At 44.6% G+C, this 17,344-nt stretch overlaps 1 protein-coding gene across 3 annotated transcripts in view; it reads left to right on the forward strand.

The window, feature by feature from the left end:
* The window catches only part of MYRIP (myosin VIIA and Rab interacting protein), a 345,140-nt gene that overhangs the window by 46,467 nt on the left and 281,329 nt on the right, over positions 1-17,344 (forward strand). For all 3 annotated transcript variants that reach the window (XM_055135103.1, XM_055135102.1, XM_055135104.1), the window contains one exon: positions 6,218-6,362. In XM_055135103.1, the coding sequence (XP_054991078.1) occupies positions 6,253-6,362 (110 nt within the window). In that variant the 5' untranslated portion in view covers positions 6,218-6,252. The remainder of the gene's footprint in view (positions 1-6,217; positions 6,363-17,344) is intronic.

Consider the following 17,344-nt stretch of genomic DNA (forward strand, 5'->3'; position numbering starts at 1 on the left):
ATTCATCTCTCCTAACAGCTGCATAGTATTCCATTGTGTAGATGTACCAAAGTTTCTTTAACCAGTCATCTGTTTTAGGACACTTGGGTTGTTTCCAGATTTTGGCTATTGTGAACAGTGCTGTAATGAATATATAGGTACAGATGTCATTTCTACTGTGCTTTTTTGCATCCTCGATATATATTCCCAGAAGGTATTGCAGGGTCATATGCAAGCTCAATATCTAGTTTTTGAAGGACTGTCCATATTGTTTTCCAGAAAGACTGGACCAACACCTAGGGAGTTGTACAATGTACATGGGTTACTCCTGGCTCATGCACTCAGGAATTACTCCTGGTGGTGCTCAGGGGACCATAAGGGATGCTGGGAATCGAACTCGGGTCGGCCATGTGCAAGGCAAATGCTCTACCTGCTGTGCTATTGCTCCAGCCCCAACACCTATTTTTCTTGTCTCAAATAAAATCCTTTCTCTTTTCTTTCAGCCATCCCATTTGCTCTGAAAGCTATTTTTTGACCTCATTCTCTTAAACTTTATATAACTTTTATATACTATAACATTAATCTCAGATACACATCTCTCCATATAAGTGCAATAGTTTGCTCTGGATTAAAAGGATATCTTTCAGGCATTTTCATAAGCATAAATGAATCAGAAAACTATAATTTGGGACTGAAGAGATAGTATAGCAGGTAGAGCACTTACCTTACATGCAGCCAACCTAGGTTCAATCCGTGGCACCCCATACATTCCCCTGAACCCTTCCAGGATTAATCCCTGAGCACAAAGTCAGGAGTAATCTCCAGCACTGCCAGGTGTGACCCAAACACCAAAAGGAAGAAAGAAAACTATAATGTTGACACAGAGAAGCACACTACATGCACATGCATATACAGCATGCATATAGTATGATGTTGTGAATATTAAGTTCAGAAACAGAATGCCAAAGAGTATAATTTTCTGAGAAGTAACAGTGATAGAACTGTAAAGAGTAAGTGCGAATGTGATGAATTTTGAGATTATTGAATTTTGGATGTCAAAAAATCCTTGCCTAGCTCACTGGATGGAAGCCTTTTGAAATCTTTTTATTTAAATTGCTTTAGATTTTTGGTAAATCTTTAAAAAACATTTATTTACTTTAATTCAAGAAATGAACTTCTAAGTATTGTAGATTTATAGATTTATAAATATAGATTTCTACCAACATTACTTATGATATTGAAATAGTGGAAATACAACTGATGCTTCCCAATAAGGGATGAATGTATAATTTAATAGAATATTGGACAGTATAATGTCATGTTGAATTAGTAGTGATGTAAGGAATTATTCACAATATAATTATAAGTAAAAATATATAGGACATGAACATCAATGATCATTATCATAATTTTGGAAAGAAAAAGAAAAGACGGAATTAAGGGAGAAAAAAGGATATTGACAAATTGTACTTCTTGATCTATTGTTCCTGTAACCAATATGTAGTGTCCATCCATATCTCTACTTTCATCCATATTTACTTGAATGCTGTCTAGTCTGATATAAGTATGATTTTCCAGCCTTTTTCTCTTTACCGTTGGCTTGTATGATTGTTTCCCATCCTTTCACTCTGAGCCTGTGTCTATCCTGTGATCTTAGATGTGTTTCCTGTAAGCAGCAAATGGATGGATTTTGTTTCCTGATCCGTTTTGCCACTCTGTGCCTTTTGATGGGAGAGTTCAGTCCATTGACATTCGGAGAAATTATTTGACATAAAGGGCCGTGTTGCCATTTTACTGTGTGGGGTTATTGTTCCTACAACTGGCTGTTTGGTTTACACAAATGGTCTTCAATATTTCATTCAGGAACAAGTTTAAGAATAGCAAATACTGCCAGCTCTTATTTGTCTGAGAATATTTTTATCCATCCCTTTCATCTAAATGAGAGCTTTCCAGGGTAGTGGACTCTAAGTTTAAAGATTTTTTTCAGTGAGTAATTTGAATATGCCTTTCTACTCTTTTCTCTCCTACACCTTTTCACATGAGAGAGCTGTTGTAATTCCCTTATATTTAAGATTTCTATTCTCTCTAGAAGCTTTAAGAAGCCTGTCGCTTTGGATTTTGTCATTTTGATAACTATGTCTTGGCATTGTTCTATTTGGATTTGTTTTGCTTGGTACTCTTTTTTTTTTTCTTTTTGGGTCACACCCAGTGATGCTCAGGGGTTACTCTTAGTAATTACCCCTGGCGGTGCTCAGGGGACCATATGGGATGCTGGGAATCAAACCCGGGTCAGCTGCGTTCAAGGCAAATGCCCTACCTGCTGCACTATCACTCCAGCCCCTTGCTTGATACATTTTGGGCCTCTTGAATTTGTATATCTCTCTTCAAAGCGTGAGGAAATTCTCAGATATGATCTCTTGTTCTTTCCCCTTTCTGTTTTCCTTGTCTTCTGGTATTCTTATAATTTGGAGATTGTACCTCTTGCTCTTATCCATTAAGTACCTTCCATTCTCTTCCATTCTAGTGCTTCTCTTTCCTTTTGCCAGTTCCCCATCAATCATCAATGCTTATACTTTTTCTTCAAGTTCATCTATATGATTTTCTGCCTGTGCAATTCTGCTATGGCTTGCTATCGTGTTCTTTAGTTACTTCAGTTCATTTTGTATGGAATCTGTCATTCTTTGTATCAGTTCTTTTAGCTGGTCAAATTTCTCATCTAGTGATTGCTTAATTTCATGGGCCGTTGCTTGTTTAATTTCAGCTTCCAATGTAGTGTTTATTTCAGTTCTTATCGACCTGGCTAGATGGTTTTAATGAGCTCGAGGATTTGCCTGGGTTTCTGTCTCTGTCTGACACAGCTATTGGGTTCCTTAGTTTCTCCAATTGCTCTTTGAGGTTTATGTGGGTTAATGTTGGAGGTTTAGACTCCTTAAGAACTGATATGTTCAGTTGTTTATACCAGAGGGGTACTGATAAAGTCTCTGTTACTCAGAGATTATTTTTTTTACCATGTGGTGCTATTAGGCTGTGACAGTGGGTTTTGAACTAGGTACTCCATTTAATTGATTGAGATATATAACTGTATAAGGTGTCTGTGAAATATGGTTGTTTCAACCTGCCACTTTTTTTCTTTTTGAGTCACACCCTGAGATGCTCAGGGGTTATTCCTGGATCTGCACTCAGGAATTACTCCTGGCGGTGCTCAGGGGACCATATGGGATACTGGAAATCGAACCCAGGTTGGCCGCTTGCAAGGCAAACACCTTCACCCGCCACTTTCAATATGAAGAGAGTGTCAATAATGTGTTTTCATAGTGTGTTGGGTTCAGAGAATCAGAGCTGACATCAGACAGCGACACTCTCTGTTTTAGGGCTGGGGTAAGTGAGAAGGGAGCCATCAGGGTCCTGGGGCCAAGGCTTTCTGTCCAGAGCCTGGTCATGGTGTGAGGGAGAAGATGGCACAAAGTCGTAATGCCCAGGAGCACACAACTAGGTTCAGAGAATTGGAGCTGACATCAGATAGTGAGATTCTCTGATCTAGGGCTGGGGTCAGTGAGAAGGGAGCCCTGCGGGTCCTTAGTCCAAGATGTTGCATCTGGAACCTGGCTGTGGTGAGAGGGAGAGGGTGGGTAGAGTCCCAGTGCTCAGAAGCACACACCTGGGTTTGCAGAATTAGAGCTAATGTCAGTCAGTGAGACTTTCTGATCTAGGGGTTGGCATCAGTGAGAAGAGAGTCCTCGGAATCCAGGTCCAAAGTCTGGAACCTGGCCAAAGTGGGAGGGGAAGGGTGGACAGAGTCCCAATCCTTTTTGAAATCTTGTATTAGTTTCACTAATGTTCTGTTACATATGTTTGCATTCATGCTTATTGTGACCTATAGTTTTGGACAGTTCTTTGGAATGATTTATTTGATGTCATCCCTGAGCATAGTTATTCACTTTTTTTAAAGCATTTCTTAAGAGATGTGATGTGAATTAAGTGGTAAAACATCCATCTGGCATGCCTGAGGTCCTGGGTTTGAGTACAAACGGCCCAGAGATCTCTAAATGTGATCATGGCAGTCCTTCCGCTTATTCCAACACCACTGAGCGTGGCCCCCAAATGATTATCTTTAAAATGTAGCTTTTTTATGATTTTTATATATGCCTTGCTGGATGGTGTGTTTTAGAAATATCACATTCTCTACTGCTGAGAAATTACTCGGATGATTTTAGCTCTTACGAATTGTACAGCTCTGAACAGAGGGTTGCCGGTATCCTCTCAAATTAGTGTTTCCATATCCTCCAGGTAAATGCCAGCAAATTATTTTACTGGATCATGAAGAATTACCATTCTTTTATTTTATTTATTTAACTTTATTTTTATTTATTTTTTTAATTAGTGAGTCACTGTGAGGGTACAGTTGCAAATTTACCCATCTTCATGCTTGTGTTTCCCTCATACAATGTTCCAGAACCCATCCCTCCACCAGTGTCCATTCTCCACCACCAATGAACCCAGTATCCCTCCCACCCTCCAATCCCATCCCCCCACCCCACCCCACCTCTGTTGCAGGGTATTCCATTTCGTTCTCTCTCTCCTTTTGGGTGTTGTGGTTTGCGATAGGGGTATTTCGTGGCCATCGTGTTCAGTCTCTATTCTACTTTCAGCACGCATCTCCCTTCCCGCGAGGGATCTCCAACCACATTTTACTAGATGTCCCCTTCTCTATCTGGGCTGCCTTTCTCCCAGCATGTGAGGCCAGCTTCCAAGCCACAGAGCCAACTTGTGTTATATACTACTATTCTTGGGTGTTAGTCTCCTACTCTGTTATTTTATAAGGAATTACCATTCTTATGCTTGTAAGGAATTGCCATAACATATTGACTAGAGGCTGCACCAATTGACATGCCCACCAATAGGGTACCCTTACAGAGCTCCATTTTCTCCACATCCCCATCAGCACTTGTTCTTTCCCCTTTGTTTTATATAGGTCATTCTCATGGGTCTGTGTGGTGATAGCATGTGGCTTTGAATTGTGTTTCCCTGAGAATAAGAGATACTGAGCGTTCTTTCTCATGAGCCTATGGACCAGCTACATGGCTCTGACATAAACTATGAACTGCTAAAGCAATGGACTGGCAAGAAATGACAAAATTAATTATTAGATATGGTGAAAACTATAGTGGTACTTGAGGGAAAGACTGAGGAGAGGGGTCTCTTTTTTGTTTGTTTGTGTGGGCCTCACCTGGCAGTGCTCAGGGCTTACTCCTTGCTCTGTGCTCAGCAATCTCTCTGGCAGTGTTTTGGGGTACCGTATGGTATTCTGGAGATCAAACTCAGATAAGATACATGCAAGGAAAGTGTCCTTCCCACTGTCCTGTATTTCCAGCCTCATGGGAGGGGTCTTTATGGTGATGATATGACACTGAAGTTTGGTGGGGGAAGTGGTGACATTTTGCCCACATATGGAGATATGAAACAAACCCCTGAAATTTCATAATAGTGCAAAACAACAATAAGTCAATAAAAATAAAATTAAAATAAAGGCTTTGTATTATGAATTTTCTTATTAATAGAAGCATATATTTGTAATTTTAATCATATAATTAAAATTTAAAGTAATATAGTCTATAAGTTTTTAAAATATTGTAATTTATTTTCACAATTTCTTGTAGTATTTATATTTTAAAACTTCAAATCACAGAAATTTATAATATTTTTGTTTGTTTGGGGGGCATAATTTCTTGTGCTCAGGGTTTACTCCTCTCTCTGCACTCATGGATCACTCTTGGCAGGCTTATGACCATATGGGTGCAAGAGATCAAAACCACCTAGGTGCGCTGCATGCAAGGCAAGTGACCTACCTGCTATATATCTCTCTGGCCCAAGAAATTTAGAATTTTCAAACCTTCTCTCTTTTTTTGAAACCCCCCATAATTATATATATATGCATTATATAAAAATGATGCATGTATACAGATATATGTGTCTCATTTTGTTGGCGTTTTTTAGTAATTTTCATTTCTAAGGTCAGTGTTGGGAAGGGTGACTGTGCTGAATGCTTGGTCACCATCTCTTGTTTTCTTGTGGCCTTGCTGAAGCAGCCTGCAGATGTTTGCTGAGTCCAACCACAGAGCAAGATCCCACCTGATTGCAATCCTGTATTTGATTCTCTTTCAGTAACACATTGACTGTTTTTTTTTCCCCCATGCGGAGCATTGATCATGCCCTCAATCTTTGGTCTTTGATTTCGCAGGTCTGACTGCATTGCCCTGGATTTGATATTAAATCATGGGGAGGAAGCTGGACCTGTCTGGTCTGACCGATGATGAAACCGAACATGTTCTGCAGGTGGTTCAGCGAGACTTCAACCTGCGGAAAAAAGAGGAGGAACGGCTGAGGTGAGTGTCTGCCAGGGTATGGTAAACATAGGTGGGCATGTGAGCAAAGGGTGTCCCCAGATCCCTGCGCTGGCTTGAAGCCTTTGTGGCACAGAAATATGGGCCTCCAGAAGAAGGATGCGCTGACGTGACTAGAAACCGTTAAGCTTTCATGCGGGCATTATAATGTCAATTCAGAAATGACTGTTCGCACTCCCGAGGGAGGTTTTCAAGGTTTGGGTCTGTCGCCCTGCAACTTGTTAGCTGTGAAGTAGAGTTTGGGATGACAGTGGCTGTTTTTTGTAGGTAGGGGCTCTCCCAAGCAGTAAACAGTAGGCCTAGGGTACCTCACCAGTGATTCTCAGTCAAAAGGGCAGGGTGGATCAATACAAGACCCTGAGGAAGTGGTGCTGCTTGAGCCCCGTGATGCTGGGGATATCTGGGCCACCCTGGTGGCAGGGGAAGGGTTCTCAGAGTCATACCCAGCAGTGCTCGGGGTCCAGCGAGGGCCACACCCAGTGATGCTTAGGGGATCATGTGGTGTCAGGATCAAACCCAGGCCAGGTTTGCTAGGCGTGCTCCTTGTTTGCTATTCTCTCCCTGCCAGTGACTGTTTTATTCCTGCTCTTGTTTTCCTGATAGCAGGTGCTATTAAGAAATCATCAAGGCGTTGTATGAACTATACTTGGGAGAGTTTGACTCCTGCCTCTACACTCTTTGGTTAGCGCTAGCGGCTTGCGAGGCAGAGGAGAAGCCCTTTCAAGACCTGGCCCAGGGAAACTTCCCCATCGGGTTTGGATGGAAACTTCTAGGCAGTGACATAGGAAAACCTGGACCCAGGAAAGGGTCTTGGGGGCTCTTCTTGAGTTATTCTTCCCTGATGGAATAGTCTTGGAAATACAGTTGCTGTTCCGTTGGCAGAAATGCTTAAGTTTAGAAGAAGTCAGAGTGGCAGAAAGGAGGTCACGTGCTGAGTCCAGTGTGGCAGAACCAGTTGGCCAGTCCTCCTTAGCTCGCTCATCCAGGACTCTCCTTGCCCTCTGGAATCCACTCACAGCACTCCAACCTCTTCCTCAGCCACTGGGCACAACTGCTCTGTCTTCCAAATGCCTCCTGGACCTGCTTCCCACACAGCACATGGTCATGCCCTACTATTTCTGCACCCCGCCCTTCCCCACTCTTTCCTTGGGAATCGTCCTTGCGTTTCTTCCTAGTTGTCGGTCTTCTGTCTGCTCCTCCTGCCTCCAACCCTCCAAAGAATTGGCAAGCACCAGGCTTGTGACACGTCTAAGCTCTCGTCCTGTCCTTTCCCACCCTCCTCAGAATCTGGCTTGACCCTCGGCTTCCCGGGACTGGGTTGGGGCTGGACTTCCTCATCTGGGGGCCGTCGAAGCCAGAGACCCCCTGGAAAGAGCTCCCGACTTACACTATCATCAGAACCTGTCTCCTCTAGGTTTCTGTTGTCAGACGACATTTACAAAGTGGTTTTTAAAATGGCTGTTGATTACTTGGTATCCTGGTGTTCAAACTGAGTCCTGGAGACATTTATGAGGTAGCCACCACCTTTAAAAAAAAAACAATCTCCCATTTGCAGATGCTGGCCAGAAGCTAGCTAGCAACTGGCTTACTTCCAAGACTTTACTGGACCTCTAATGGCCGTGGTCTGTCGGGAGCCTGGGTGAGGTCTGAGCAAATGGTCTCCTGTGGCTGTGACCAGCCATTAATTGTCAGTGCTTGCTGCCCTGACAGGGTACTTAAGCCTGCCAAGGACTGTGGGGTCAGGCTAGCCCAGGCCACTGTGGGGGGTAGCAGTGGGGTGAGTTTGGGTAAAGAGTGAGTGGCAGAACCCTGTCACCTAGCCTTGCTGGGAGGGCTGGGGGGCTCACACCCAGCAGTGCTCAGGCATTACTCCTGATTCTCTGCTCAGGGGCTACTCTGGCAGAGCCCGGGGCACCATCAGGGGTGCTGCCGATCAAACTGGGGTACTAAGTGCAAAGACCAGAGCTTTTCCTGCTGCACTGTCTCTCCCAACCCTCATCTGGCCTTTTTCCGAGGGGCCTTTTACCGAGAGGCCTGCAGTTCTAACTCTTTTTGCTTTTTCTCTTTTTGGGCCACACCTGGTGATGCTCAGTGGTTACTTCTGGCTCATGCACTCAGGAACTACCCCTGGCAGTGCTCAGGGGACCTTATGGGATGCTGGGAATCGAACCCGGGTCGGCCGCGGGCAAGGCAAATGCCCTACCCACTGTGTTATCACTCCAGCACCGGACCTGCAGCTCTAGTGTGTGAACTCTTACTGGCTCCTCTGTGGTGAAGGCAGTCCAGGCCCTCACTGGCCTGTTCTTGTTGCAAAAGAAATGCATTTGGTGGCTGGGAATGGCTGCACTTTTTCTGCGACTTTTGGCCTGATGGCTGAGTCTCTCCTCCCGAGCAGTCAGGTGAAACATTGTTGCCAAGAAAAGTCAGGGCCCCCAGGCTGTGAGGGGACCTACCGGCAGGGAAGTAGCACATGTCCCCCGAGGAAAAATCATCCAAGAGCTAGCCTGTTAGACAGAAACTCCTTCAGGGGTCTATCTTCTTCTCCTAGTTTTTTTTTTTTTTTAAATAGAAAGAACAAAGTGCTTCTAATAAACTAAGTTAGTGATCCTCATTCAAAATTCATTTTCATTTTTAAACCACTGAAAGTTTAATAAGACCTTAATTTTTCAAGAAGTTTGTATTTCTTCTCAGGGACCCTTGAGCATGGCTGTGGCTGGGTTCCAGAGGTCGCCGACTGCCTGGGCTCTGCTCGGGGCGGGGAGGGAGACTCAACCCACCCGCTCTGAGGAACCCCTGGTGAAGACAGCCAAGCACTGGGGCAAGAAACTATGTGGCTCTCTTCCGGGAGCTTGGTTTTATAGTCTCTGGATGTTGGCCGTTGATGGGATTACACAGCACCCAGGGCAGTTTGTGGGTGTGGCCGCCTAGCTACTGGAAAATGGGGGATCTGGGCGGAAGAGGCCCAGTCCCGATCCGAGCAGGCTTGAAGATCTCAGCCCTGGGTCCCGCATACCTGGGTTCCTCTGCCGGTTCCACAGCCATGCTCAAGGCCACTCTCCACATGCTTGGACAAACCTCATGCATGAAGGAACTGGCTGAGGAACTCAGGTGTGCAGGACCCCGGGCTGAGATCTCCAAGCCTGCTCGGGTCGGGACTGGGCCTCTTCCACCCAGATCCCCCATTTTCCAGTAGCTAGGCGGTCACACCCACAAACTGCCCTGGGTGCCGTGTAATCCCATCAACGGCCAACATCCAGAGACTATGAAACCAAGCTCTCGGAAGAGAGTCACGCAGAGTCTCTTGCCCCTGCGCTGTCTGTCTTCACTGGGGGCTCCTCGGAGGGGGTGGGTTGAGTTTCCCTCCCCACCCCGAGCAGAGCCCTGGCAGCCAGAGACCTCCAGAACCCAGCCACAACCATTCTCAAAGCCACTCTCCACATGCTTGGACGAGCCTCACGCACCCACACCTTTGTTAAAAAGGCATAAGACAGGGAAAGGCGTCTGCCTTTGTCTGGGACCCTTCAGGAGACCCCTCCCGTAATCTGGGAGCTCCTTTGCCTTCCTTTCTCATCCTATCCCTTCTCCTAAAACACATCTTTTCTGGATTCAGCCATTTGACCTCCAGCCCCTTGCTTCCCATTGCCTGTCCCAGTTGTCTCCACTGCTGTTGGACAAGACCCTGAGTGCCTGCACCCCCCTCTCACAGCATTTCCAAGCTTGGTTTCAGAGCTGGCACAGATCTGTCTGCAAAGCATCCAGGAATCATTGGCAGCACTGGGAGATTATAGACAGCAGAGCTGCCGGGCACACACAGCGGAGCTCTTGGGGCACTCTCGGGCACAGGCAGCAGCTACAGGACTGAGAGGGCAGCCTCGCTCCAAGTCAGCCATTCTTTTTTTAAAATTTATTTTTTTAATTGAATCACTATGAGATACAGTTAAAAAGCTTTCATGATTGAGTTTCAGTCATGCGATGATCCAACACCCATACCTCCACCAGTGCATTTTCCAGCAATGATGTCCCCAGTACCCCTCCCACCATCCCCACCTGACCCCGCCCCCTGCCTCTGTGGCAGACACTTTCCTTCTTACTCTCTCTCTACTTTTGGGCACCATGGATTGTAATACAGATACTTAGTGGTCCTTAGTCTGCTTTCAGCACACATCTCCCATCCTGAGCAATCCCTCCAACCACCACTGACTTAGTGATCCCTTCTCCATCCCAACTGCCTTCTCTCCCAGCACATGAGGCAGGCTTCCAAACCACAGAGCATTCTTCCTGGTCCTTGTCTCTAGTGTCCTTATAGTGTCCTATAAATAACATATTATGTTATTTTATATTCTACAAATGAGTGCAGTCATTCTATGTCCCTCTCTTTTCTGACTCATTTAACTTAGCATGTTAGTTTCCATGTCCATCCAATCATAAGCAAATTTCATGACTTCAATTTTTCTAATAGCTGCATAGTATTCCATTGTATAGATGTACCATAGTTTCTTTAACCAGTTGTCTGTTCTCTGGCACTTGGCTTGTTTTCAGATTCTAAACCAGTGATTCTTTCCTAAACCCCTTTCCTTCCTCTCACCCCTCCCCCTCTTATCTTATGAGGTGGCCCCTAGAATCATGTCCTGACCCTCCCCAAAACCCATTTATGTGATTTTTACTTGTGGCCCCCTTGGAATATTCTGGGGTCCCACAGGGGGTCATTTGGCCCCCTTAGAGTAGCTGAGAAATGATACTCTGAGCCATTGAAGCCCCCCAAGTCCCGGAAATAACATTTGGCTTTAAAATGACCTTATATTCAAAATTTGTATATCTCTGGTATCAAAAAATTACATTATTGCTTATTCGTCCTTGAGGGTTTGCTTTTAGGAATAGCCAGGAGAGTCTTTTGCAAGCAAACGTGCTTGTCATATAGAAAAAAGAGAATCATATGTGTGCTCATGTTTTCTTTTTAATTTGTGGTCCTTCAAACTAGTTACTAATTTACACATTCTGCCCATAATCCCATATTATTTAATAGCCGCTTTCTGAGAGGTTGCTGTTGTGGCTCTAAGTTCCTGGTCTTATTTACTTTCCCATTGCAAATGTCAGAGGCTTAATTCTGCTGGGCTCTGATAAAGCTTTTGTGGTGCTAATTCTTGGCCTGACCTTCATTCCTCAGACCTCTGGCTGCGAAAAGCATTTCTTTGGCATGAGATGTGCATAAGGATTTTGGCATGAAAGTAAGGGGGAAAGTTTCTGTAGCCATCCGAAAAGCAGTTTCTTTCAGCCGCCTGCGTTGAGGCACGTACGCAAGCATTTAACCAGAAATGACCTGAAACAGAAGTGGGAACTCTGCACGCACAGGCCGTGTGGAGACAACGCTCGACTCTCTCCCAGCCTTTTCTCCTTCTGTTCGGCTTCTCCAGCTCCTGGAAGCAGGCCCCTGCCTCCAGAGGCAGCTGCTGTCTTCCCGGCTTCACCTGGGCTCCCCGCCCAACATTTCTAGCTGATACTGTCGAAAGGAAAAGCATGAAGAACGTCTTTCTGTGCTCTAAGTGACTAGTCTGTGGCATTTTTGTCTCAGACTAGAGATTTTTGTTTTAGCCTCGAGATTCTTTTTTCCTGAAATCTGGACGTATGCCCTAAATAAATCCTCAGGAGAGCTGGGCCCCCAGGCGTGCATTGAGTCCTACCATCTGCCCCTTTCGGGGCCTGTGCTGGCTCACCCCTGAGTGTGCATGCCTCACCTCCTCTCCACCTTGTACTAGAGTGTTCTTTCTCCTTGGCCTTTGCCAGCCACCTGCCCCTGCCCACGCCGTGTTCTGGGGCTGTCAGCTCCTGCAGCCTCTTCTCCCTTAGAAGTGTGAGTTTGTCTTTTATACCTTTCAGCGGAGCCCCTTGCAGGTCCCAGGTTTCCTTTCCTGTCTTGGGGTGGCTGGTTTGGGCCTGGATTCTGCCCCCATTCCACGCCTGGGATGTTCCTGTGGCCTGGGCATCCTCGCCTCCCACGGCTTCTCCTGACCCCAGGCTGGAGGGACAGCTCATGTCACTCTCTGAATTCCTCTGCAGCCTCCCCATGCTGCTGACCTTCTCACCAGTACTGGAGACTCTGTTCATACCCGTACCATGTGCGGGCAGGCGCAGTCCCAGGTCAAATCGCTAAAGGTCGTGCCTTGTCCCCTTTCTGTGCTGCCTCTCTGAGCCCCCAGAGGACCTGCACATCCCCTAGCCCTGCACTTATGCCCTGTGCCTTTGCCTTGCCCTGTCCTGCTGCCACCCTCCCCCCCACCCCTTCCTTCCTTTCCTCCTTCCCCTCCTGGATCTGCTCTCCTGGCCTCTGGCTTATCCCACTGAAGTAAGTCCAGAACCAGATTCCAGAAGCCTCGGCTTCTGTGAGAGCTTCTAGAAACTGCTCTAGAGATGGATGCCTAGTGGCCTTGACTGCCTGCTCAGCTTTGGGGGCCTGGATGAGAGAGGTGAGACTCTAAAAGTCGTGGTTGACCACAACACCAAACCCACCATGGCAAGACAGCTTTGAACCCTTCACTTCCATGGACTCCCCTCAGTCAACTCAGTTCTATAGGCCAATTTTCAAGGGGTTTTTTTTTCCCCACAACTATTTTCAAGGGGATATTTAAACTCATTGTACTGCTTGATGAATAAAATAATGATTTTAAAGTAAAATCATTTTTTAAATAAAATTGGGGAAAACTTTGAATATCAAAAACTGAGAAATAAAAGTGTTTTTGCTTTTTCTTTTTTTTTGGTGTGGGGGCACAACCAGTGATGCTCAAGGGTTTACTCCTGGCTCTGCACTCGGGAATTACTTCAGGCAATGTTTGGGGATCATGTGGGATGCCAAGGATGAACCCAAGTGGCCCGTGTATAAGACAAATACTCTACCCGCTGTATTATCTGTATTATCTCTCCAGCCCTGAGAAATACACTTGCATCACACTTTAGTAAGTTTGTCCATATTCATTTGGACTATAACAACCCAACTCGGTAAACCCTGGAAAGGCAACAGCTGGCTGATTGCTGCTGCTGGAAGAGGGGGCGGGTCTACTCCTCCCTGTCTGCGCTAAGTACAACTAAAGCTGCTGGACCTGATAGCTAAGACAAACGTAAGAGAACGATGAAGAGAGAACAGAAGGCAGACTGGCTAAGTCCCTGGGGAACTGAGCAGCGATGCGGTGGTGAGTTATTTTGGAAGTACTGCAAGGAAACAGCTGTCACCCTGTAATCTAATACTTCATATTTTCTCAGGTGAAGGAAGACTAAGAATTTGGCTGCTCTCGCACCTTTGCTGAGAGACTCTATAAGCAGATAAACTAATAGTAGAAAACTAGAACATCAGAAGAGAAGGAATCATTTGATAAGCCAAAAAAGACCTTCTTTATCCTCTTCTAAGTATGTTTCCTCAATTATGCTTGACAGATGAAGCAACCAGTATAACAGGGTTGGCATGGCTCTAAAGGTATGGAGAAGAAAGGTTTACAGAAAATATATCATAAATGGGATAAAGGAACTTAAAGGGAAATAAAGTTACTTTATTTCAGTTAAACAGGTGAAATCTCAGTATCAGTAGCATGTGAGGAAATGCCCTCCTGCATAATCTCTGAAGAAGTAATACAATATTATATTGTATATATATATATGAATATATATTTTTTTAATGTAGGAGCATGACTATTTATTAAGCCACTGATTTAGCTGACAGAAGCTGGCATGAGTTCCACCTTACTTTTTGAAAATAACTTTTATTGAATATAGTGAGATAGACTTTACAAAGCTGTTCATGATTGGGTTTCAGTCATACAATGATCCAACATCCATTGGAAGCACCGGTGTACATTTCCCATCATCAATGTCCCCCATTTCCCTCCCACTATCCCCAAACACCCCACCCCACCCCCAGCCTGCCTCTATGACAGGCACTTTTCTTCTTTCTCTTTCCTTTTCTTTTTGTGCATTGTGGTTTGCAATACGGGTACTTAGAGTTCATCATGTTTGTTCAAGGTGTTCAGTATTTTTATTGGAAATGCAAGGATGGAATAGTTTTATTCAACTGGGTGGATGTGAGTGCCGAGGCCTCTGGGAGTACAAGGAGGTGGGGGGAGGTAGTCCATCCAGACCCCGAAAAAGCCTGGAGATTTCAGTCACAAAACCCGAATACCTGAATTTTCAGCAGATTATATCTAGGTGAGGTCTGTCCTGAAACTGTGGAGTCCGGCTGGGGGTATGGCAACAATCTGCGGAACAAGTGATTGCCAGAGACTCTGCTTGGGTAGTTCACCACCTGCCTCTCTCCCCCTGGTTTCTCCTGGTCTGTTAAGTATCGTGTGGTTCAAGATTAACTAGAACATCAGAAGAAAAGTAATTGTTTGATAAAAGCAAAAATAGACTATCTTTTTCTAAATATGTCTTCTCAGTAATCTCTTTTTTGAGATTTATTTATGGGTCTCTGGAGCAAGGCTGGTAGAAGATCTTACATGGTGGTGCTGAAGTTGTTTCATGGGTGTGACTACTGGTGCTTCCAGGAGTATAGGGAACGTAGTCCCTCCGAGAAAGCCTGGAGATTTCAGTCACAAAGTCTGCATATCTGAATTTTCAACAGGTTAATATTGCTGTAAGGTCCATCCTGAGACAGTGGAGTACAGAGGGGGATATGGCAGCAATTTTGGATTGTGGGAGCAAGTGGCCACTAGGGGCTCTGCTTGGGCAGTCACCAGACTGACCCCGCCTCCCTCCTTCTCTGATTTACCCCGGTCTGTTCAGCATTGCATGGGTCTGAGATTAACTGAGGCTTTTAATGTCCTTTGAGATTTATTTATGGGTTTCTGAAGCAAGGCAGATAAGTGAGCGAGAGGTGGTTTGTGGGTGTGGCTCCCACATACTTAACTTTCAGCTGTTTAATTTCTTGGGAAACCTTGATCCCAAGTTGTTAGGGTCTTCCTGGTATCAGGTAGCCTAAAGGCATCATCAGGCTCCTGATGCACTTGCCCTGCAGGTACAGGTTGACCTGCTGGCAGCACTGCACCCCCACAAAAAGATATATTATAAAACATTAGATACACCAAAGTGGAACTCTCAAAAATGTTCAAAGAATCTTCAGAAAGGCAGGACAAAGGAAATAGGGAAAAGAAAGGTAGAATAGGGCCAGAGAGATCGTGGAATGGGTAAAATGCTTGCCTTGTGTATGCCCATCTTGGGGTTCAACCCTTGGCTCGATATATGGTCCCCCAAGCCCTGCTAAGTTTGATTTCTGAGCACAGAGCCAGGAGTAAGCCCAAAGCACTGCTGGAAGTGACTCCAAAACCAAACAAAAGTAAAGGTAGAATTAATTGAAAAAAATGTAAATAGCTGATTTGTGCCCAAGCAATAATAGCAAAATCTTATTCTGTTGCATGTTGCTTTATTCTACTTCACTGATCCTGTTTTGTTCTGTTTTGTCCAAGTTTAAGGGTTGTGGCTACTCTATGCTCACTTCCTGTCTTCATGTCATGTTTCAATAATTCTTACAATATTGCAGACTTTCTTATTATTAGTGTGTCTGTATGGACAATGTGAAATCAGTCATTATCGATATTTTGACCTTTTTTAAATTTGGGGGTTTGTTTTCTACGTCTGATGATGTTCAGGGTTATTCCTGGCTCTGCACTCGAGTATTACTCCTAGTGTACTTGGAGGACTATATAGGATGCTGATTGGCTGCTTGCAAGGCAAGTAAGTATCTTGCCTGCTGTACTATCGCTTTGGTTCATCACTGATCTTTTATTGTTATTGTTTTGCAGCAATGTGAAAGAAACATACCCATATAAAACTGTGAACTTAATTGATAAATGGTGTGTGTGTGTCTTGTCTGACTGCTCCACTTACCAGTTATTTCTTTTTTTTAATAATCTTTAAATTTTATTTTCATAAGGCTGTTCACATTAACTGATTGCATTCAATATTTCAACACCAATCCCACCACCATTACACCTTCCAACCACCATTATTTCAAATTTTCCCAACACCGTTCAAGCCTGCCTGCCACAGGCAGATAGTACATAATTTATTTTCTATTCCTTATTATGAATATCTTGAGAGGTTGCACTCCTGGAATTCTAAAATTGTGAATGATTAGGGTCCGGAGACATCTCTGTAGGGACCTAATCCATTTTGAGATTCACTTATGAGTCTCTGGATCATAACCAGTGACCTGCTCAAATATGGCCTGGAGGCAGTTCATGGGTGTGACAGCCAGGACTCCGGAAGTGGCGGAGAGACGGGAAGGAACTGTCCCTCCCTGCCACCACCATGTGGCCTGAAGTCATCAGTCCCTTGACTAGTTATTTCTTGGTTTCTTTCCCTCTCCTTGAGCCTCCCTATCCCCTGATGCATAGCAAGATTGAAATTAGGTTCGTTGATAATCTCACCATGACCTCTGTGTATTCAAGTGAAAGGAAAATTCACATGTCTCCCACATTTAGTCAAAAGCCAAAAATGATTAAGTATGGTGGTGAATGAATATCAAATTCATAGAGAGGCTTCAAACTCTGCCTCTTGTGCCAAATAGTCAAGTTATTGAATGTGAAGGGAAAGTTATTTAAGGACACTAAAAGTGCTATTCCAGTGAACACACAAATGATAAGAAAGCAAAACAGACTTACTGCTGATAGGGAGGAAGTTTTAATGGTCTGGATTAAAGATCAAACCAGTTGCAACCTTTGCTTAAGCCAAAGCCTAATACAGAGAAGCACTGCAACACCCCAATCTTCAGTTCTTTGAAGGGGAGGAAGCTGCAGGCAGAAAATTAGAAAACAAGAGAGGTTTATCTATAAGGTTTAAGGAAGTAAATTGTCTTCATGACACCAAATTGTGGTGGAATATGCTCCCGGGGAAGAGGCTGTGAACACTGCAGAAATGACAACAAATAATTAAAGATATTACTATAAATTCAGTTGGTGATGGACTAGAAGTATTTGAAAGAACTG

Source organism: Sorex araneus, chromosome 4 (assembly GCF_027595985.1).
Source record: "Sorex araneus isolate mSorAra2 chromosome 4, mSorAra2.pri, whole genome shotgun sequence".
NCBI lineage: Eukaryota > Metazoa > Chordata > Mammalia > Eulipotyphla > Soricidae > Sorex > Sorex araneus.